Source organism: Aulostomus chinensis, chromosome 12 (assembly GCF_037954235.1).
Source record: "Aulostomus chinensis isolate RoL2024-O1b breed Wild chromosome 12, RoL_Achi_v1.0, whole genome shotgun sequence".
NCBI lineage: Eukaryota > Metazoa > Chordata > Actinopteri > Syngnathiformes > Aulostomidae > Aulostomus > Aulostomus chinensis.
In genome coordinates, this window is record NC_141331.1 from 26,946,572 (window position 1) to 26,969,422 (window position 22,851).

At 49.3% G+C, this 22,851-nt stretch overlaps 2 protein-coding genes across 7 annotated transcripts in view; one reads left to right on the plus strand and one right to left on the minus strand.

The window, feature by feature from the left end:
• Positions 1–10,681, plus strand: part of tmprss3a (transmembrane serine protease 3a) — a 16,959-nt gene extending 6,278 nt beyond the window's left edge. Inside the window, exons 6-13 of the mRNA XM_086221005.1 lie at positions 1–119; positions 1,399–1,445; positions 2,284–2,449; positions 4,880–5,049; positions 6,878–6,973; positions 7,056–7,198; positions 7,330–7,482; positions 9,988–10,681. The exon at positions 1–119 is cut by the window's left edge and continues 1 nt beyond it. Of these exons, the coding sequence (XP_086077131.1) occupies positions 1–119; positions 1,399–1,445; positions 2,284–2,449; positions 4,880–5,049; positions 6,878–6,973; positions 7,056–7,198; positions 7,330–7,482; positions 9,988–10,032 (939 nt within the window). The 3' untranslated portion in view covers positions 10,033–10,681. The remainder of the gene's footprint in view (positions 120–1,398; positions 1,446–2,283; positions 2,450–4,879; positions 5,050–6,877; positions 6,974–7,055; positions 7,199–7,329; positions 7,483–9,987) is intronic.
• On the minus strand, positions 10,098–22,524 carry pknox1.1 (pbx/knotted 1 homeobox 1.1). 6 transcript variants are annotated; one of them, XM_086221001.1, is made up of 11 exons: positions 22,390–22,524; positions 20,856–20,968; positions 17,059–17,186; positions 16,046–16,217; positions 15,075–15,275; positions 14,791–14,941; positions 14,541–14,638; positions 13,590–13,718; positions 13,436–13,512; positions 12,469–12,635; positions 10,098–11,926 (listed from the first exon to the last, which is right to left on the minus strand). In XM_086221001.1, exons 2-11 carry the CDS (start codon positions 20,904–20,906, stop codon positions 11,745–11,747), a joined length of 1,356 nt encoding a protein of 451 aa, XP_086077127.1. In that variant the 5' UTR covers positions 20,907–20,968; positions 22,390–22,524; the 3' UTR covers positions 10,098–11,744. The 6 variants fall into 6 exon arrangements, with proteins under 6 accessions (XP_086077127.1, XP_086077128.1, XP_086077125.1 ...); XM_086221002.1 differs by having other exon boundaries at positions 14,824–14,941; positions 17,059–17,189; XM_086220999.1 differs by having other exon boundaries at positions 17,059–17,189.
• Positions 22,525–22,851: the final 327 nt, after the last annotated feature.

Here is a 22,851-nt window from a genome sequence, read left to right on the forward strand (position 1 = left end):
TACATAGAGTCGTTCTTCATCCCTCTGACCTCCATTGAGCCGGAGCTGCAGTCCAACCTGGTGTCCCTCAACCTGAACCAGGTCCAGATCATTAAGCTTCAGAACGCCACCACCTTCAGGTACATAGGAGAAACATCCAGGGTGACTGTCCTCCACCTGCTACACCTGTGTAGTGGGGGACTGTGACTGTCCTCCACCCGCTACACCTGTGTAGTGGGGGACTGTGACTGTCTTCCACCCTCTACACCTGTGTAGTGGGGCACTGTGACTGTCCTCCACCCGCTACACCTGTGTAGTGGGGCACTGTGACTGTCCTCCACCCTCTACACCTGTGTAGTGGGGGACTGTGACTGTCCTCCACCCTCTACACCTATGTAGTGGGGGACTGTGACTTTCCTCCACCCTCTACACCTGTGTAGTGGGGCACTGTGACTGTCCTCCACCCGCTACACCTGTGTAGTGGGGGACTGTGACTGTCCTCCACCCTCTACACCTGTGTAGTGGGGCACTGTGACTGTCCTCCACCTGCTACACCTGTGTAGTGGGGGACTGTGACTGTCCTCCACCCTCTACACCTGTGTAGTGGGGCACTGTGACTGTCCTCCACCTGCTACACAGGTGTGCAGCTTTCATACTGACACCTGCTGGGGTTCCAGGAAGTGATGTTTTCAGCTCCAGGACCAAAAATCAGCGCTCAGCAAACTCTCAGAATGTTCACTCGCTGTGAATACACAGCTTCAATATTACAAGTCACCATGGCAACAGGCCAAGAGAAGGCAATCCGGTGGGCAAAGATTGTTATGAACGCAGGCTGTGAACATTTGTCTTCACAAAGAGTGAGTCAAAGTGCGTGGAAAGTTTCCATCCGATCTGTCATTGGATTCGATACCTTGTATATATCTTGTGTATTGGTGGGGCAGCACCCCTCAGGGCTGGAGTGGCCGTCTCCTGACCGACGTCTTCATTTATTGAGTTTGTTAAGGCAGGCAGTGCACATCTGGAGCAGGAACATGCGGTGTTAGCTGTCTGTAACCGCTATGAAAAACAGTGGAGCCAAGGATTCTGAGCTTTCGCAGCCCCTCAGTGGTTACGGTGTTAGGCAATGTCACCACATCACTGTAGAAACATGGTATTCATGTTGGTTCGTCTGCCCACCGTCTCCTCTGGTCCCAGGCCAGTCTGAGCTGAAAAATACTGGTGACTACAGCAGTGTTGGTTGAAGCTTTTCCCTCTGAGTACTGACTGATGAGTTCCGGCGTATTTTGGTCTCGGTTGTAGCCGGAGTGAGACAACGGTCTTTAACACTTCACCTGTCTCGTTCTGCACTCCTGCTCCGTCACGTCCCCGGCAGTAAAATGTCTGCTGAGTCTCTGACCTCCATGTCTTGTGTCACCACAGTAAGACGCAGTGCAGCTCAGGGAAGGTGACCACTCTGAAATGTCTGGGTGAGACTTTGTTCCAGGTGTAGTTCTGCTTTGTCTGGAGGTTTTAAGATCATTTCAAGATCTTGCAAAGCATGAAAGTGTGTGTGTTTCTTGCTGAGCATGCAGATGTGTGCCGTTGTTGGAGTGTGTGTGTGTGTTTTGCCTGCCAAGGCAATCGACCACATTTATTAATCTGCTAAATATAATAAATCTGTTTCCAGGTCTTCATATGAAGATGCTTCCAAAAGAAAGTCACATCTGTGGGATACATGATCTGTTGCACACATCTAACCAAACAGCCACAGGGGGTGTAAAGTAATCATTTAAAAAAAATAATAATAAAATTGAAAATTAGTCAGTAAATAAACAAAACCCCACCTGTCACTACAAGTCTGACTTCATTCTCCCAGCGATGAGAAGTTCTCAGTTTGGAGACAATCTGAACAAGCCAACGCTCCATTTTTCACCCTCCAAACCAACAGAGGGCAGCACAAAGAGGGCACGCATCACTTCAGAAAGATGTGGGTGTTTGCCAGGCAAGGGGGGTCATAATGTAAATATTAGTTGCATTATGGGAAATGTAGGATCCAATGTGGATACAAGGGACTCAAAGTCACGATATGTCAAACTGTGCTTCTTTATTTTTACACATTTCTACCATCTGCCTCTGGAAAGATTCCTTTCCACTGATATTACATTTAAAGTAAGATGTCATTCTCTTGTCATTGATACATTTCATTCCCATATGAAACAATAGAGAGGAAACATTCAGGACCACGTGATCTCTTAGAGGCAAGATGTGTGTTAAGTGAATCACATGACCAAGTTGACCTATGACCCTCTACACAACTGTCCTCAGAGTGCGGCTCCAGGCCTCAGTACAGCACTCGGATAGTTGGCGGTAACGTGTCCAGGCCGGGTCAGTTCCCCTGGCAGGTCAGTCTGCACTTCAGCAGCGAGCACCTGTGTGGAGGCTCCATCATAACGTCACGCTGGATCCTCACTGCTGCACACTGCGTGTACGGGTGAGTCACGCCTCCGCTGTCACGTCATCAGGTCAAAATAATACTTTACTGTCATGTCAGCAAGATGATCTGGAATTTGGTCTCCTGCTGCTCAAAAGGCACTCCAGGCCACGCACACACACCTGATCTCCTCCCCACATAAAAAATAGTCGAAGGTAAGAGGAGCAATCACAAAGAGGCCATTACAACCCGCAGGAGTTCAGTATGTGGCTGACATGAGTGATGCTGTTTTTACTGGCGCTACCTGACAGCAGGAGCTCATGACTGATGCAGAGGGGGGATGTTCTCGATCCTCCCCGGCTGCGTCTCACACCATAGAGAACGTCAGAACGCTCTGCATCGCTGGACTGTAGAGGAACCTCACGAACGTCTTTAATCATTCCTGCTCCTCAGTGGATGGATCATATTTAGCTCTCCGAGTACCCAAACTCTGCGGTCACAGATAATGACTGTTTAAATTTCGCCTTCACTATGAATTAAACAGAGCAGGATCCAGTCTGCTTCGGCAGGGGCTAGCGTCCTGGGTCACCTCCTCAACTGTTAGTCAGTAGCGCGGTTTCCTGCCATCAGCTCACCACCTTCATGTCCAGCCATTAACAACGACTTCTTCCTGTAACGTTGCAGTTGTAAATGAGTCCAGTGTTGGTGAGGAGGTGTCGGATGTACTGCGTGGTGAACACAGCAGACAGCCCCAAATCCCCGTCATGGTTAGGTACAGGAGTAAGGGCTGGGGTCAGGTTTCTCCCTGATAATACCAGGTGCACCTCTGCAACTCTGGATGAGTGAAACACATGTGCAGCCTGCGTAATGAGAGAACCAACCACTTCTAGACCCCAAACCCTGAACTAGCAAGGAGGCTAAAACCTGCAGGCATTAGTGTTGGTTGCCAGCGCATCTCTGAGGGTGTTGAAGAGTGAGATTAACCAGCTGCAAGGCTCCACCTTCTGGCCTCCGTCACAACAGACATTGAACAACTATAGAATGCAAGTTTCCGAGTATGGCTAAGGGTGTAACGTGAGTGGAAAAAGGAATGTCCATCCATCCATCTTCTCCCTCTTGTCCTGAATCCGGCCTCAAAGCCTGTAGAGGTACAACCCTCTGACCACAGAGAATGATCCAAGAGCTCCATCGTGTCTGAAAACACATCCATCCATCCACCCATCCCTCCACCCATCATCCATCCATCCCTCCATGTTCCCCCTCTTCTCCTGTTCAGGGTGGTGGGGGTGGAGCCTATCCCAGCAGCCTTCCCCCTGGACAGGTCACCAGTCCATGGCAGGGCCAACACATGGAGACAGACAACCATTGGCTCTCCCAGCCACGCCTACGGTCAATTTAGAGTCTGGATTAACCTGGTCCCTCTTGATGTCTTTGGACTGTGGAGGAAGCTGGAGTACCAGAGAGAACCCAGCAGGAACAGGGAGAACATGCAGACTCACCCAGAAAGACCCCGTGCTGCAGCCGGGGCTCCACCCACAACCTTCTTGCTGGGGGGCCACAGGGAGGACCACTGCTCCACCATGCCGCCCCGCCCCCCTTAACATTAACCAAACAGAAACAAAATGGACGTCTTGATGAGCCAAACAGTGACTGAAACCAAGAAGGAAAATCTGGGAAACAAAATCAGGAGATGAGTCGGTGCCAGGGCTGCACGGTGGTGCAGTGGTCGCCTCACAGCAAGAAGGTTCCGGGTTCGAGTCCCGGCTCGGGCACGGGATCTTTCTTTGTGAGTCTCCATGTTCTCCCTGTTCCTGTGTGGGTTCTCTCTGGTACTCCAGCTTCCTCCCACAGTCCAAAGACATCAATTGGGGACGAGGCTGATTGGATTCTCTAAATTGACCGTAGGTATGACTGTGAGTGTGAATGGTTGTTCGTCTCTCTATGTTGGCCCTGCGATGGACTTGCGACCTGTCCAGGGTGAACCCCGCCTCTCGCCTGTTGACGCTGGGATAGGCTCCACCCCCCGCAACCCTTAATGTGTAGGAATAAGCGGAAGACAATGGATGGATGGATGGAAGTTGGTGCCAGCAGAGACTCCTGCTGGCCATTAGAGGGACTGCAGGGGGACTGGCTTCACGTGTCAGACCGGGAGGGTTGGTCCATTCAATACGCAGTCGATGGCTCCATGTTGTTGTTCAGGTTTGAGTCAGGTTCACATCAGCTGGGCCGTCCAGCCTGACTTGGTGCTTTCAGAGTTCTTTTAGTAAAAGTATTAGTATAGTTCTGCACTCTATCATGTGTTATTTCTACTTCTTAAGTGATTGCCACTGAGTGACTTTAAACTGGTGGGAGGAGTTCATTTGTATCAACTACCTGACGTGTCTGCAGACCTTTAAAGAACGCTGTGTTATGTTTGGGTGGCTTGAGTTCCTGTGGGACCTTCAGAGCTTCAGACATAAACACTGAGTTTCTTTCTCTCCTGTCTGCCAGGTTTGCAGAACCCTCCATGTGGACGGTCCACGTGGGACAGACAGAGCAGCCGGTCCACGGGGCTCAGTCTCTGGCTGTGGACCAGATCATCTACCACGCCCGCTACCGGCCCAAAGGCCTGGACTATGACATCGCTCTGATGAAACTGACCAAGTCGCTTGTTTTCAATGGTACTGGTGTCCCATCACTCCCTCGCCGGTTTTTGCACCATCGTATTGTGACACGTACATGTGCAGAGGTTTTTCACTGCAGGAGCCAGAGGGCTACTGCTTCTTAGCTACAAGTTGATCATTTCTGAGTTCTGAGGCAGAGAACCTCCCATTCACAGTCCCTCCACTCAGTGGCTGAGCAGCAATGCAGATGTGAGGAAGGCGCCGAGCATCCGTCCTGTTTCTGTTGCTCTTTTTTAAAATTCATTGAAGAGAGTATTTACCATTTGTTACTTCTCACTGAGCAACTGATTGCTACACGATGAGAATCCTCTTACAGAGATCGTCGGAACATTTGCTCATCAACACGGACCTCTTCGATTTGGTCCCATAGTTAGAATGTCACCTTCATCACAGGAGACAAAATGAACGGAACCTTTCCTTTATGGTGTTGCTGTTTTATGTCAATCGCAAACAAACTGATCCCAACCCTTCTGGTTCTGGGCTACCGTCGACGAGTGTAGATCAGCGAGACTGAGAACTAAATGCGGTACCTGGTCCAGGTCCACAATCATTCCCTTTAATGGGTTACAGTTTGTTTGTGAGGTTAAAGTCACCAGCTCTAATGGATTGCTGAGGTTTTCAGCACCAGTCAGTCACGTCAGTCTCTAGCTGAGAGTACTTGAAAGGCAAACTAGTGCTTTAGGATTTTAACAACTGAAATTTTCGATACCATGGAGAAAAATAAAACTCAAATGTCTCTGGCGACATCTTACTGAAGTTCACAAGGGGATAAGTGTTGTCACAGCAGTCCCTGCTAACATAGGATCAACAATTAAATGAACACCTTTAGTCAGGAGGAGGTTGAGTGGGATCCTAAACAAGCTGTCAGCTTCCAGCAGGCGCAAGTTTGTGCTGCTGACAAGGTTTTCTACTGAGGAGGATTCTCTTCACTAGACAGAAAACTCCAGGACGGTGAAGATCTGGTTAATTTTGTATCTTTTGTGAATTGTTCGATGTGTTTTCGGCTGCACGGTGGAGCAGTGGTCCTCACTGTGGCCCCCCAGCAAGAAGGTTGTGGGTGGAGCCCCGGCTGGAGCACGGGGTCTTTCTGTGTGAGTCTCCATGTTCTCCCTGTTCCTGCTGGGTTCTCTGTGGTACTCCAGCTTCCTCCACAGTCCAAAGACATCAAGAGGGACCAGGTTAATCCAGACTCTAAATTGACCATAGGCGTGGCTGGGAGAGCCAATGGTTGTCTGTCTCTATGTGTTGGCCCTGCCATGGACTGGTGACCTGTCCAGGGGGAAGGCTGCTGGGATAGGCTCCACCCCCACCACCCTCAACAGGATAAGAGGGGGAACATGGAGGGATGGATGTGTTTTCAGACATGATGGAGCTCTTGGATCATTCTCTGTGGTCAGAGGGTTGTACCTCTACAGGCTTTGAGGCCGGATTCAGGATCAGCTGATGCTGTGTGTATCACTTATTTTAATGGTATGGAGACACAGGGGGGAGCACTCAGGTCTGCTCTGCATGCCTGTTCCTGTTTAGGAACCTAACAGATCTGTGGGTGATATCTTTCACTGTTCCAAGAGGCATGTGACTGGCTCACTGGTGGGCCACACACTTCACATCCACCCTACCGTTGGGTTAGCTGCCTAATTACTTACGATTTATGTTTTTTTGAGTTACAGACCCTGTTGTATTGCGTAACCTCCTAAATGCACTGATGACTACGCCGGTTTCCTCATCGTCCTCTGGGCGTTCTGGCGCGCCTACTTCCTTTCTTCCTCTCTCAGTGAAATCAGACATGTTTGTGTCTGGTGTTCACTCGGATCTTCACCTGTAGGCTTTGTGGAGCCCATCTGCCTGCCTAACCATGGTGAGGAGTTCCAGGAGGGCACCATGTGCTGGATCTCTGGATGGGGGGCGACTGAGGATGAAGGTGAGCCTTCGGAGTAGAGCTGCATCTCACCTGCTCAGCCACAGATAGAATCAGAAGTCATACCAGGACTGTGTTTTCTCAGGAGAGACCAGCGTGGTTCTGCGTTCCGCCATGGTGCCACTCCTGTCCACCAAAACCTGCAACCAGCCAGAGGTTTACCAGGGATTCATTTCCTCGTGGATGATCTGTGCAGGTTACCTGGAGGGAGGAACTGACTCCTGTCAGGTACTGTAGGTTTTCTGTTGGGAATTAGTATTCCAATTACAAAGACTGACTTCTAGAGTTCTCTGTGACAAGCGATGAGGGAGGTGGTTTGGACATCGGTGCTCTGTGATTTACGTGTATGTGTTCCAAAGGGGGACAGTGGAGGTCCTCTAGCCTGTGAGGACTCGTCTGTATGGAAGCTGGTTGGGGCGACCAGCTGGGGGATTGGCTGCGCTATGAGGAACAAGCCAGGCGTTTACACACGGATCACACAGTCTCTCAGCTGGATCCGCCAGCAGATGGAGGTCAGTATCTGAAGAGGTACGGCAACATTAATTCAACAAGAACTCATGACTCAAAATATGGTGCCCCGGAAACTAAAGGGGCCGAGGGACAAAGGGCCAAATCAAAAGTACATGAATGTCATCAGGAGAACCCATAACGTGGTTCAGAAGTGTGGTATGACCACCGTGCCCCTGGAGTATCTGCACCAACCTGGATCAGGGCAACAGTGAACCTCCTTCAAAGACGCAGGTTACTTGGTGGTGTCAGATGCACCGACACATCTCAGAGGTGCTCAGGTGGATTCAGGTCTGGGGGACATGAGGGCCAGTCAAGTGCATCAGCGCTGTTGTCATCCGGGATCATCATGCTCATGAGGCAAGGCATTGCCCTGCGCCAAGAAGAACCAGGACCCACTGCCCCAGGAGGAACCAGGACCCACCAGCGTAAGGTCTGACAATGAGTCTGAGGATTTCATCCCAGTACCAAACAGCATATCCTTAGGGGGTCTGGGTGATCAGCCTCCCCAGACCATGACTGACCCACCAGACTGGTCATGCTGGATGACGTTGCAGTGAACCTGCTCTCATCTATGCGGAGAGCGGGTACCAGTGGCCAACCTGCCACTGCCGGTGTTTTCTGGCTAATGCCAACTGAGCTGCACGGTGCCGGGCTGTGAACGCAGGTTCAACTAGAGGCCATCGTGCATTCACATCCCCCCGATAGAGTCAGAAACATGCGCGACTGGCTGCATGCAGGTCATTGTGTGGTCTCTGGTAGTGTTCCTCCTGTTCCCCCTGGCACAAAGGAGCAGAGCCGGTCCCGCTTCTGGGTTGTTCCCCCTCTACAACCCTGTCCAGCTCTCCTCATGGAACAACAGGTGTCCTGGAATCTCCTCCATGCTCTTGGCGCTGTGCTGGGAGACACATCCAACCCTCCTGTGACGTCCTGGAGAAGCTGGACTACCTGAGCAAGCTGAATGGGCCTCATCGTACCAGCAGTGAAAAGGAAGCAGAACGCAAATCAAGTGAAAATCAGCCAGGAAGGAGGAGGAGAGGGAAGTGGTCTTTTGGAGGTGGTCTGGCTGTTGCCTAGCACCGGAGCAAGCCACACCGATTCAGAATCAGTTCCTCTTCCTAGTTGATACTCCAGACGTCTGACGGACTTGGTGCTTTACTGGGATGATTAAGTGTTCCCTTCATTTTTATGAGCGGTGAGTATAAATACGAATGTATAGTAACTGCAGGGTTGGGTTCTTTTCACAGCAGCCATTTTCACATGTAACAGTTCTAGTTAACATCATTAATGACAGTCCGGATCCACTGAGCGGGGCCAGGGCTTGGTGAGTGCCCGCTGGCCAACTGGAAAGGCTGAAGACGCTAAACGGACTCTAATTACTACGATCAATTGCACAAAAACTGCCAAAATGACTAAAAACAGCCCGACTTGTGCCATCAGTCTCGATGTGTTTGACTGTGTTGGCAGGTGGGCATCTTGTGTTTGGGAATGTGATCTTAAGTACTTTTGAGTGCTCGGTGGATTAGAAAGTGCCCTATAAATAAAATAAAATAGACTTTTATTGTCTCTGTGGGGCAGTTAGCGTTGGACTATCCCCAGTCGGAGTCCGTTCTGCATTAATTAAGCATCTTAACATCCACAGAACATTTTACGTGCCCACATAAAGACAAAAACACCTGCTGAAAACAGCGACATGTTACGCGTAATGGAGACGTTGCACAGAAATGCTGCATCAGCAGTGACATCTACAGATGAGAAGCTGTCTCTTGGGAATCCTGACTCTAAGGGTCTAAGATGGGAGTCTGTGATTACTTTATTTTCAGCTGAAAAATGGTAGAAGTTCAAAATGAGACTCACCGGCACAAAAAACACTTGGATGATCGGTCATCATCCTGCACTCCCAGGAGGAGTCCGTCCAATCAGCAGTGGAGGGAGTGCCCCCAACACAAGCACACTCTTTTCTCATGGGTATCTCATTGGTTGGTGCCACTCAAATCCAGGAGTTCCACCATCACCAGAAAAGGATCTTTCCACCCACAGGGCAGACACACATTTCACTCATTTGGGAATTCACTGAGAGAATTTTTTCCCCCTGCAATGTTTACATTTGACATGGTGAACAATGGAAGACGTTGTGATTGGTGTTGGTCCATGTTCTGTTCCTGGGGCGGGCAAGTTTTTTTTAAAATTATTATTCTGATTTTACAGTTTGTTAACAAATGAAAAAAGAGGCACCTTAACACAAATAATCCACAGGGGAGGACTCCTGGTATTTATATTTTGAAGTGTGTCTGTCGTCGGGGAGAAAACGACTCATCTCATGACACAAAACTGAAAATTAAGAAAGTTCTTTTCTCTTATTGCCAGGTGTTCAAATCAAGGACATGCAGACATTTATGAAGCTCCCTGAGAGGACGCTTGGTCTCACAGACTCGACCACTGCACCGACACGTTTCAGTACGCTGTTGTGTTAAACGTGTGTGTGTGTGTGTGTGTGTGTTGTCTTTCAGAGGGAAGAGGCTCATGATTCACCGTCTCCCAGCTCAGACAACTGATGGATTCTGTTGGGAGGTCTCCAGGTTCCAGGCTGGCGGAGCAGAGTGATGAGACGGTGCACAGATGAGAGTTAGACATCGTTTATTCCAAAATAGAAAGCTCTAAGGCAAAACAGACGAGAATAGTGAACAACGCTTCATAAAAAGCAAGACAGATGCGAGTGAGGAGCCAAGAGTGTGGCGAGGGTCTACTCAGAGTCACTACACCCTCAGGCTGTAGCTTTTCCAACACATGAACTGTTCAAGTCTCAACTGTACGAGAGGCATATCAACCAGATTACTGCAACTATTGACAGACAACTGTTGTACAATATTACAGATATTCAAACAAGAGGCACCCCAATTTGTGCAGTAATAAACTGATTTCATCTCTTTCACCACGAGTCTGTAGTGGCAGGGGGAGTGAAAGAAGCTGCAGCTTTCGCCCCAGTGCTTCAGGCAATGAAGGAGGAGTCCAGCGCAGCGGCGGCGGCGGCGGCATGGACGTGTACATAAATAAAAGATTTAATGCGTGCTTAAAGTCCACCGCTTCCTGTTGCTGGGAGTTCACCTCTCCAGGTGGATTCTGCACTTCCAAGAGGGTCCAGCTCAGACCCTCGTGATTGTGTGACTAGCATAGTGTTCTGGATTGTGCATTTGAAAAAGTGACGCCTATGCTACTTTTGTAAAATGATTAAAAGATGTAATGTATGGTATACACAATGTGGGTAAAAGTGGAGCTGTGTTTTTAAAAAAAACCTGAATACTGCAGTCAGGTTATTGTGTCTATAGCTCTTGCAGTAGGATTACTTCTTCATGACGCGGAGCAGAACCACACAACTGTTCTGCAATTTAGTGTATTTTGACCAATCAGTCAGACTTATTTTTGTGCTTCTTGGCAAAAAATTCTTTAGAAAAGAACACAGATAAGGCCTTGTTAGTTGGTACTGGAAGTTTAAAACCAATTTAAATAGCAATTTTCATCAGCATTCAATTCTTTTTTTTTGTTTTTTAGAAAACTTCAAAGAACCCTGGAAAACAGGGTCACTAGCTTTATGAATCTGTACATAAATATTCCTTACAAAACAGGAGAACACAAAAATGAAACAGAAAACACTAGATTCATATGTTCGTATATAAAAATAAGCATCTCTCCTTTTTTTTATTTTAAATCTCTGCTCTTGGGCTCTGCTCAGCCTGCAGGCTCCATGTGAGATCTGTGGAGTCAGTCGTAAGAGTGCGCACATCTACTCAAAACACAAGCATGCAAAAAGTGAAGACAAACCCTTTACAGATACAACTTGAAAGTGTTGCCACCCAAACTGAGAATTCAACGGGGGAACGGCAACGTGGGCCAAGAAAAATAAATCAGTCAACATTTATCAACGGAGCAAACAAACTTGCTTCAGGTGTTTTTAACACGTTTTTTTTCTTCGTTTGATTTAATCTTTTTGAGCTTAAATATACAAAAAGTGCACTCGCCTACATCAACTAAATAATTAAAAAACAGTTTCTGAAATGAAACTCCTGATGTACACACACGCAGCATAAATTGGCGTTCAGCAGGGAGGGATTTTTGGAGGAGAGCAGGACGATTCCTTTGTCCTGTTGTTTTGTGCTCAATGTAAACCGAATACGCGTGTGTGTGTGTGTGTGTGTGTGTGTGTATTCTACAGAACTATTTTACACGTCTGGTGTGTACATGTAGATCAGTGTGTGAGGGAGTGTGTCCTCTACTGCAACGAGTCGCTGTTGTCCAGGCCCAGCCCAGCCATGTCTCCGTCATCGTCCTCGTCACCGCTGTCCCCCGATTCGTCTTCACTGTGGCCCCCCAGCATCACCTGCTGCACCGCCAGCGTGGCGCCGTCTGACGTCAGACTCTGTAGACTCTCCACATTCATCGTCACCATTGTACCTGAGGAGTGACACGATTACTGATCAGCCCCTTTTCACCTGTGGGTGTCAACACGGCGGCGATCACCGCACCCAACATCCGTCAAGGAGGACGTTTGTTAACATCAATCCACCGTGACGTCAGTTAAGACCAACCACGTCAATTCAATCATCAAATCATAATCCACAACCAAAAACGTCATATGTGAGCCACTTTGAGTTTCCCAAAGGTGATGATGTCATGACAAACTGCCACCGACTTCTGACCACTGCTGGACGGCGTTTATGGCGAGTTTTTCAAAGCGTGGTAATCAAACTTGATTTAAGTTTAAACTGGTTAAACTAACCAGGGGGAACTTGTCTGCAGGGAAGCTGGAGCTTTTCATCCAACACTGATGAAAACCTCCTAATATCAGGAGGCGCCTGCTCTGGCGCTCGTCTGGAGGTAGCAGGACAAGTCGGCGTGACAGTCGGCACTGGCCACGCCGACTGTCACGCCGACTGAACCGTCTCTAACAGCCGCTCTTCATCTCCAAACTGCACACACAACGACCTGCTGCTTACCATCTGGCATGGTAACTTGCTGCTGAGTGCCCCCCCCTGAGGCGATGGAGTCGGGCCAGAAACGCTGCAGCGGCCGGTTTTGAGGAGTCTTCTTTTTGGCTTTGGGTGTCTCAGAGGAGCTGGCGTCCAACATGGGCTGAAGGATCCGCCTCCGTGCATTTATAAACCTGAGGACACGAGACGGATCGGTAAGCGGCCCAGCTGAGTTCGTGTGCCGGTGACATTCAGACAACAATACGGTTGAATTCAGACTCAAATACGCGCAACTCTTTTCTGAAAGTACACACGTGATGATTGAGCGTAACTGAATTCAGCGCAGCAGAGGTGAGAACCCAGCAGGGACCTGGACCCCTCAGCAGGAGGGCTGCCATGTTGATTGAGGCAGGTGAGGATGGAACCAGATCCAGATTCCTGCACAGGCCTGATTCTTACCTGGAGACACTCGCGGGGGTGCCAAGTTCCTCAACTGACAGGAGCACAAATCAAATGACAAGAACTCAGCCAAGAAGCTGAAGAGAACCATGAAAGGTTAAAGACTGCTTCATGAATGAACTCCAGCTGTTTGATTTCTTCTCTACCAACATCTGGGAGGAGAGAGCACAAGCGAGCTGTCCAGGCAGGTCGGGGGTCGCGGGGGGGGGGGGGGTGTGACATCACACTTTTAACACGTACAAACTTTTGATGCACAAAGAAAATCCACAACACAATGTTGGTTGTGTAGGCATGTGCGCAAACACAACCATCTGTTTTGACTTCACGCCATCTTTACGTCGCCTGTCCAGGACAGACGTATGAACACGTAAGAGCAAACATCTATGACAGAAGAGCCTGACGCTCGACAGGTCAGGTGACGGCGTGTTTCAGGGACGTTGGGGGTAGAACACAAGTGTCTGAGTAATAGCAGGGTCACTGATGATGCGTCAGGTGAGTGGATGAGACTGACAGGTGGAGGTCCCTGCTAACTCACCAGTTGTTGACCTGCAGAAGTGTCAGGTTAGTCTGAGTGGCGATCTGTTTCTTCTCATCCTCTGTTGGATAAGGATGCTGAGGAGACGCCAGGGAAAATGTGAGTATTCCATGAACCAGTTACAAAGATGAAGATCTGGTGAAGTCAGACTCACCCCGATGTGCTGGAAAAGCCATGAGCGCATGACATTGGTGGCGTGTTTGGGTAGAACGCCGCGCTTGTTTTTTGTTGAGTTGTCGTCGTGGTTAAAGAGGTTCAACTCCTGGTGGAACTGCAGCTGCAGCTGAACACAGACACACGCGTTAGACACCAAGTCCCAGCAGGCCATGTGGGACAGTCCTGATGAGAAAATGAGCACTTAAAACCAGCAGGGGGTGCTGACACCGGTGCGCGTGTCACACAGAGGTCAGATGTTAGAGTGAGGACGTTTTTTTACATCAACTGATTTCAAGGTTTCAATTTGTATTATGAGAATGTGTTCATTATGTTCACCCATTCATTTTCTACTGCTTATCCCTTAAGGGTCGGGAGGTGGAGCCTATCCCAGCTGACATTGGGTGAGAGGCGAGGTTCACCCTGGACAGGTCACCAGTCCATCACAGGGCCATCAGGAGCGATTAGGGGCTCAGTATCTTGCTCAAGAACACTTGGACAAGGTCACCGGGGGAAGTGGGGATCGAACCAGCGACCCTTTGCTTACTAGATGACCGCCCTACCTCTGAGCCACGCCTTCCCCGTTATGTTCATAGAGCGTCAAATCACAAAAACATATCTCAGGACAGGTTACAGATGAGCAGAACCACAACCTTTGGTTCATTCAGGGAGCGAACAGTTCCACATTAACAAGCGTTAGCAACACTAGCAACAGACAGAACCACCGACCCGGCGGCCATCTGCCTCGAGCAGCCGGGGTGGAAGGGAGCAGGACAGAGAGGGAGGGAGGGACAGAGAGATTCATTTTCTGTTCTGTTAGCATGTCATGCGTTAATGCTGGTCAAAAGGAATGTGCTCTACTGTGAGCAGCAGGACGTTTGAAGCTGAAACAACGAGAGCTGAAGATTTGACAGTCGAACGTCAGCAGAGTCACAGAGGAGAAATGTAATACCTGATTGTTTTGGACGCGTATCGTCCCGGGGGAGAGGGCCTGTGTTACCACCTGACCCTGAGGAGTGACGACGGTAACAGGCTGATACACCGCGCCACCTGGGACGGACGGACACACACACACAGAGACACACACACACACACACACACACACACACACAGGATACAATAATGTGCTGACCTGCCTGCTGAGGGGAAGTGTCCCACTGGTACATGGTAATATGTCGGCTGCAGTCACAACAGTTCAGTACCTGAGGGAGGGGTCGTATGCCATGGTGACATACCTGCAACCACCTGGGTGGGGTTGACCGCTGTTACAGTAACATTCCCTTGCTGCAGGGCTGAGGCTGGCACCACTATCTGACCCTGAGGACTAATGGTCCCCGAGATGGAGCTGGGGGTCTGCAGAGCGAAGACAAGACATCATTACTTGGTTTTCCCTGCTGGAGCAACTTCAACTATGGATTCGCAAACATTGGTCCTGGTGCAACAACGTCTCTGATCTGATGGGAGTGTCTCTCTCCGCGTTCCTAACCTGAGTCTTGGTGGGGGAGAAGCTGGGGGCCTGGCCTTGTACAGGAGAGTAGGGGCTCCCAGGCTCTCCACTCAGCAGGGTCTCGCTGTTCATCTTGGTCTTGAGGCAGGCGATGTAGCGGCTGCAGAAGTCCTTACAAAGGTCACTCACCTTCTCCAGCTCCAGCAGGTGGATCCGCAGCACCTGGATGGCTTTGACCATCTGGAGGTCAGAGGGTTAACAGGTCAGTGGAAGCAGCCCCCCACACCAGGGGTCTCACTCATAAACACAGCAGTTGGGACAGAGCGTGCAAGTGCGCACCGTTGGGAAACTCAGATGCTGTCTCTATACCGACGCCACGTCATGTCACCATTAGCTGACATCATCAGGACAGAGCAACATTTTATTTTACAAATATGAATTAAAGTCATGTCATTCCTCCTTCCGCTTCTGTTCAGAAACATCAGATTCACCAGTTCACTGACACAAATTGAGTGTGGCCTCACGTCAGCGTGAGAAGGTTGAAGGCTCTCATCTGTTGTTCTGCAGCACCAACAGTGGGCAGGCCCGTGTCCCACTGAGCTGCTGAGGTCAAAGGTCAACGACTACTCAACTACTCTGGGGATGTGAGTTGGTCCCACTTTGGATGTCTTTGTGAAATATCACATGTCTGTGTTTCAGTTTAATCAACAGCTTCAGAGCGATTTCCAGGGTTCTGCTTATTGCCATAAAAATCAATCCTCCATCCACATGAGTGGCAGCTGCAGCGGCGCCGAGGAGTGAGACACTGATCACCCTTCAAGACTGCATCGAATTCCCGGCTGTGTAATTCTGTGCTTTTCTTGGTCCTGTTTACACAAGAGTGTTTCTGCTTCATTTTTAGAATAGCAGCTTAATTACAGATGAAAATTGTTTGAATAACTTCTGAAAAGTTGTCAACATTTCCTTTTAAACAAACCAGAGACACATCCTGGGTGTGTGGCGTTTCTCACCAAGTTATCCAGTTCCGGGTCCTCACTGAAGAAGGGTTTCCCCTCCTTCTCCTGGCTACGGACAAAGTTCTCAATGTCCACATCGAAGCTCGCCGAGGTGATGCATTCAGAGCTCAGGGTGGACTGCTCGCACTTCTCAAACAGCAGGGCCAAGAGAGGGAAGAGTGGATGCCTGCGAGAGGTGAACAGCACACACACACACACACACCAAAAGACCCCTTTTTAAAAAAGACAGAAGGACATGTCCACCTACGGACGCTTGGGCCTGTAGATCCGTTCATTTGCCTTCAGTACGTTAAAACGTGTAACACCTGGTGTTTCTGCAGCTAACAGGCTACTGGTGAGCTAAACAACAGGCTGCTGCCGCTCAGGGGTTCCGTGCAGATGAGCCACACATGAAGGTGAAGGAAACCGACAGCATTAACCTCTCAGCACCGGCTCAGCTGCTCGCGCAGTGTTGCAAAGAAAGACAGACGCCTGACATTCGTATTTGAAGCGAGTTGATATTCTGAGGCATGCAATCAAAACTAAAAACGAGGGGTTGAGCTCATCTGTTGACTACACGGTGGCATCACGACAAACTGAACACATTTGTCTTTTTGGACTGAAGTCCTTTCTTTTATGAGAACAACTACAGACTGCAGTCTCTCCAAGCTGGTGGACCGACGGGTTTTTAGCACTGTACAATGACAGCAGCGGGTCGAGTCGGTGTGGATCGCTGGACTGTGAGCGGTCGTGTGAACCTCGAGATCAAAATTGCAACAAGCATTTCCAAAGCAGAGCAAGAGAAAATCAGTAGGAGGTGTTGAGGCACCCTGCAAGAAGGCAATCTGAGCATCACATGAAGAAAGGGGAGGACTTCATAAACGTCACATGAGGTTTTCTAGAAATAGTCTGTTTCTGACTAATCTGCAAACAATGCTGCCCAGACAGGGAGAGAGAGAAAGCTCCATCCTCTCCTCCTACTTTGTCAAACAGAAAACGCACAAACAGATAGAGAGTCTTGGTTCTACCGATATATGGAGGCTTTGTCCACGTCCATGGGCGTCTGTGGCTCTGTGAGTGTGGGGCTGGGCGCCTCTGCTAACGTCCCCTCAAACTTCTGCTCCGAATCACTGTCTACCTTTACCACACCTTGCATCTGCTGGAAAACAAAGACAAACAACTAAGAAGGGAGAGAAGAAAGCTATAGAGTGATGGAGACAGAGACAGAAACTGACAGAAGAGGTGAAGAGAAAGGCGGAGAATGGGAGTCATTAACACATCATGTGGAGAGTCGCCCGAGGGCGACGCTGCAAACAAACAGAGCCTTGCTTCACACGAGCCCATGAGGACCCGGTCGGACGAACACTTCCAACACTGTGCGTGTTCACCATAAAACTGCTGGCTGAGCGAGCTGGTGGGGTTGTTTTACCATGACCAAGAGAGAGAGAGAGAGACGGACGAGTCATGGGACTCAGGACTGACGAGCCTCACACTCACACAACATGAACCTCACCACGCCACCAGTAATAAGTGATCGATTTATGTTCGATCAGTGCTGGCAGCGGTAGTAGTTGCAGTACTCGTAGTACATTTGTAGTAGTACGTGTCAATGACCAGTCCTGTGACTGTGTGCTCGGGTGGTATTGTCCTCAGTAGACCAACGAGGTGAATCGAGTTAACAAATGTTTACCATCAGATGACTTCAAAGTAATTCAGAACGTTACTATCAGTTAATATCATTAATGTACAGACTCAGTAACACTCTTAAGGAGCTACAACTCCATCGGTGTGCTTCCTCCACCCGCGTCTCAGTGAGCCTTCCATTAACGCTGACATTTAGTGAACACGCTCCACCGCCACAATGACATCCGCCTCCATCTGCTGATTAGCCACAGCAACGTGTCCTGTACATCATGTAGCTAACAGCTAGCCACAGTTAGCTTTGCCACATTGTTTGGCGCGTGAGATTTGGACTTTTGAGGGTGGAGGCTGGTTGGAGGAAGGGAGGTGGTTGTGTGGGTCTTCTGGTTTCAGATCTCAACTCTCTCTGTGTGTGGCAGGCTCAGTGTGAGTCCCACATCGCCTGTTCCGATGGTGAATAAATCTGAAGGTGGAGGCGACTCGCCACGTGTGACTGTTCCACACATGCAGCGAGTCTCTCGGGTCTGTCGGCCAGCAACACTCGTCCCGCCTGCCCACCTCAAGGCCTTTTTTTAACTCCTTCTATGGAACAAACACTCTTCTGTGCTGTCACCTACTGAAAAATAGTCAACATGTAAAATATAAATCACAACTTTTGTCAAAACAGAAAAAAAACATCAGAAAATTGTCCTTTGTTGCACTAACAGTTGAACAGATGGAACTCTGTTTAGTGAGCATAGTGGATACTTACTGTTGCACCGCAGTGTTGTGTTCAATGTTCAACAAGATAAATCATATTTTGCAGTAACCTTATTTACATGTCAAGTTTTTGCCGGATCCAACCATCTTCGTGTGTTGGTCACTGAATTTCGAAACTTAACGTCAAAACCCTCAAAGGAAGACGCTCCCTTCCACATTCTACGCGACGGAATTCAAACTGGCCAAGGATGTTTCTTTAATTTCACAAATAGCTTGAAATTCACGGACGGAAGCGACAGAGTGGGGGTTTTGTTTAGAGTCCCGGCTCTGTCGCCAGAAGGCTCCATAAATCTGCACGCCGGGAGGACGAGCACCGTCATTGAGGAACCATGGAGGGAGTGAGCTTGAGCCCCGCAGCAGCGCGAGGAAGCACCACACACAGTGACTTTGGCAGGCTCTCCTCAACGAAGGCAAACGATGCTGCAGTCTGATGATGTAACATGTTGAACACAAAGTGAAAGAAGAGCAGAGAAACCAGAAGGCAAAATAAAAGCCTTGATCAAAGACTTCCACTCTGCTCAACAAGTCCTGGTCAGATGGTCCTGTTTTCGTTTCTTCCTGTCTCGGTTCTCAGTGTTGCCACATCGTAGTTTACATTTGGCCTGCTAGCAGCCAGCAGCAGGTCCTGGTTTAGCCAAAGTAGTGTGGTGAACTGGGAAGGCTTGAGGCGGCCGCCGGCTGTTGTACTGCTTACACGTCCTCAGGATGCACGGAGGTGCGTGTTCATATCAAGGTAATGTCCCTGAGAGTCACCTGAGGGAGCATGTCCCCCCCCCCCCCCCCGCCCCCCCCGGAACACTCCTCTGGGATCGACAACCACATAGAAAATCTAACTATTTGTCAGGCCTTTGTTTCATTTGACCAACAGTTCAGTTATCCAACAACCCCCCGTGACTGAAGTCTCTGAACCTAAGAGGTGCTGCCCCGAGAGCCGGCTGCTCCCGGACACCAGAGGCCCTGGAATTCTGGCTGCTACGTTCCGAGTCTGTTCAGAACTGATAAGCCCAGAGAAGAAAGGATCTGATGGTGGCGCGCCTCAGTTTAGCTGATGCTGCCCCTCACAAATATGCACCGATCCGCTGGGGACACCTGGACTGATGGTACCAGCGTCCTCCCGCACGAGTCCCTGAGGCGCACCAGGAGGACGGCAAGGAGGTCATGAAATTAATACTAATTTTTTAGGAACATTTTCACCATCATTAATATCTGAAATACTTAAAAAAAACGACATTCTTTATTTTCCAACTGTCCTTAAAAGAATCAGGAGAGGTAAAACAATCAGGATTGTAAACATTCACTCTCGTCTACGTCTCATTCTGACCTTCACAAGGATTAAACGCGATCCTGAAGGAAAAAAACATACAATTCTGTGCTAATTGGCACAACTGGGATGAAACCGCCGAACATTTGACAAAAACCCAGCAGAGCTTCAGGCTGCGAGAAGCTAATAAAACACTTCAAAAAAACAGCTCCTGCACAGAGGCTGTAAGAAGGTTTGGCGCCCAGTCTGTGTCAATATGGGTTTTCCAGAACTGAACCACACAGTTGTCGTCTGGCGACTCCATGGTTTTCCAATTGTTTTTACATCAATTAAGCAGGAAATTCCACTTTTTGTGATTGCTGCGATTTATGGCACCATCAGTGAGTTACACTGCAGCGGAGCTCATGTGGGTAAATGCAGCCTGGGGTGGTGCCGCGGACGCCGGAGGTCTTCCACAGGAGCCCAGAGGGTTAATACCTGGAAACGGACACAGCTGCCGCCTGATTCCCTCAGTTGTGACATGAAGCGCCGTCACTGTGACGCCTCACTCCAGGCGCATCAACTGATCAGGCCGTCCAACTCCTTTTCTCTGAAACGGTTTTAACGCCACGAACCACCTGGGATTCCTTCCAGGAGCAGACATCCCGTCCCCAGCCATGTGACTGAGGCCAACAATGACTTCTACTGAGAGTGAATGGGCTAAAAATAATCATTTGCTTGGGGTGGAAAATTTCTCATTAGTCATAGATGGTTCTCGACACTCAATACCTCAAATTTGGCACTAAGATAAAGATGCTGTGGAAATCATTTGCATAAGCAGTCACAGAAAAAGAGCTCTACACTGAGGCATACAGTGATGCGTTTGTGGTTCCCTGCCACAGACACACAAGCATGTCGCCAGCAGATCACTTCAACTGATGTAAGAGCATTAACATTTCTCCAGTTCTACCAGAACTCGCATGATAGCGTGTGGTTATCCACACTCACGTAACGCCACAAAAATACCGGCACGGGAGAATGACGCAGAGTACTTGATGGCATTAAACATTCAGGTTGCAGTAACTACTGTCAAAGACTGTCCGGGGGAAAAAAAAGAAGAGACCAGTTCATCCAGTTCCAACACAGAACTTAAGGTCCCGAGCTCCACTGCTCCCTCTCACCCACCTGCTGCTCTCCTTTGGGGTATTTGTCTATGGAAACCGAGTGGGCTGCCATCACGTTCACTGCAGATGCTGCAAACACTGGGGCATTATAGATCGAGTGGACAGGCCGCCAACCTAGACAACACACACAGGCTCATGAAGGTTACCTGCTCCACATGACAGGCACACGGCCTCAGAAGATGACAGTCAGGATCAGAGAGCATCATGAGACTGAGGGGACTGGGTGGGTCAGATTTACTCATGGATGACATGGACTCATTAACAGCTGGTGGTGAACAGATGACAAAGCATAACAACTTCCATTCTTGAGATCAAATATTTATTTAATCAAGTCAATGCGGGCGTGTAGCGTTCAGGGGCACGTAGGACAACAGAAGTTCTGATGGACGTCTATCAGTTGATGGAGTACATGTGTGGATCTGGACCATACCGGGAGATGAGGACCCCTGTACCAAGCACGACCCCTAGGACGCTGCACTCGCTCCTTCTGATATCGTTGATCCAGCGAACATTTGCGGTGCAGACGTGACACCCGAACGACCGATGTCGAAATCCTCGACTGGTGTATTTTGATATCGGCGTGCTAATGCTATCTCGCTTAGAACACACCCACCACGGCGACGAGCTTAGCATTTAGCTCCGTGTTAGCCGCTCGCATAGTTTGTGGCGGCAACGGGAGATTCAGTAAGGAACCTTTTGGTGAACGTTCCCCAACCGTCTCCTAACCGAGCTAAAGGCGTCCGCAGACAAAGCGGCTCGGCCGGGGGACACCTTGTTCCCCGCAATGTGTTTCGCCTGCAGCGTCACGACACATGCATTCGGGCTAACGCAGCTCGGCTAAAGCTAACGTTAGCATGATGATTGCTAACTCTTAAATTTAAGTGTTCCTCGTGCTAATACGATGCACCCCTAAGCAAACCGCCATATTTGGCAAAGGACAATCATTGCCTTAAAAAAAACAAAAACTAAAAAAACAAGCTAGCCTCGTTAGCTTGATATAAAAAATAACACCACTGCGGATTGATACAAACGGTGGTGCCGTACGCCGAAATAACAACACGGCTTCGGTCGCTTTCGCTCTGTTCCGTCATGATCAAATTAATATGCATATCTTGACGACTGAATGCAGTAGGTAATACGGCAATAGTATTAAAAAAAAACAGTGGCTTTGGATCAAGCTAGCCCGGTTGATCCAAATCCTTCCGACATCAGTCAATCAATCATGCGGGGACAGCTGCCCTCTCCTCCCCCCTGCGCGCTAGCAGTACAACTGTCGGGCCTTTCCTCGCTCTCGCCCTTTGCTTTTCCACAATCCTCCTCTGCCCCCAAAACGCCGACATATTCTTTTACCCCCCTCCCTCCCTTGTATACTGATTTTTTTATCCTTCCCGGAGCTCTGCCGCTTCTGCTTCGCTTTCAAAACCATCGCTGCCCTGACTACGTCCGCGCTCCTCGCCCCGGGGCATTTTTGCGTGCGGCCCAGATTGTTTGATTGATAGGGAACGGAAAAAGAGGGATTTTGAGTGACAGCTTACCTGAGTGCCAATCTTCGTCACACTGACAAGCGGCTGCAGCAATCGGGACCCGCAGTTGTCGCGTGGCGTCATCGCGTAAGGGCACGCAGGGACGTTTGGCTCATGAATATTTATGAGGTGGGCGGAGACATGACGTTCTGCTGCCTGGAGTCTCCCTGCACCGTGCTGGGTTTTATGCCTGGCTACTAACGGCCTGCCATCCTTTATGTAACACGTTTCTTTGTGTATCTCCAGTTTCCTTCTGCACGTCGCGTCATCATCCGTAAACAACAACTGCTAATTCTTCACTTGAAGTGTAGCAGGATAATTGGGGTATAACGTGGAAGCAGGCCAGCAGACACCCAAAACTCTAGTCATTAAAATAGAAACATAGAGGACTTGCACACTCAGCTCTATTCAAATGCCCCCCCCCCCCCCCCCGGCAGAAAAGCAGCATAAAATATGTTTGATGTCCCCATCCCT

What these genes read in the sequence shown, in the direction of transcription:
- pknox1.1 (XM_086221003.1), bottom strand. Translation starts at nt 22,461, where the DNA reads ATGACGCCACGCGACAACTGCGGGTCCCGATTGCTGCAGCCGCTTGTC. An exon ending in TACGCGTCCAAAACAATCAG is followed by an intron (nt 13,719 to 14,540) that starts GTATTACATTTC and finishes GTCTGTGTTCAG; the next exon opens with CTGCAGCTGCAGTTCCACCA. An exon ending in CTTCTGCAGGTCAACAACTG is followed by an intron (nt 12,636 to 13,435) that starts GTGAGTTAGCAG and finishes TCGTGTCCTCAG; the next exon opens with GTTTATAAATGCACGGAGGC.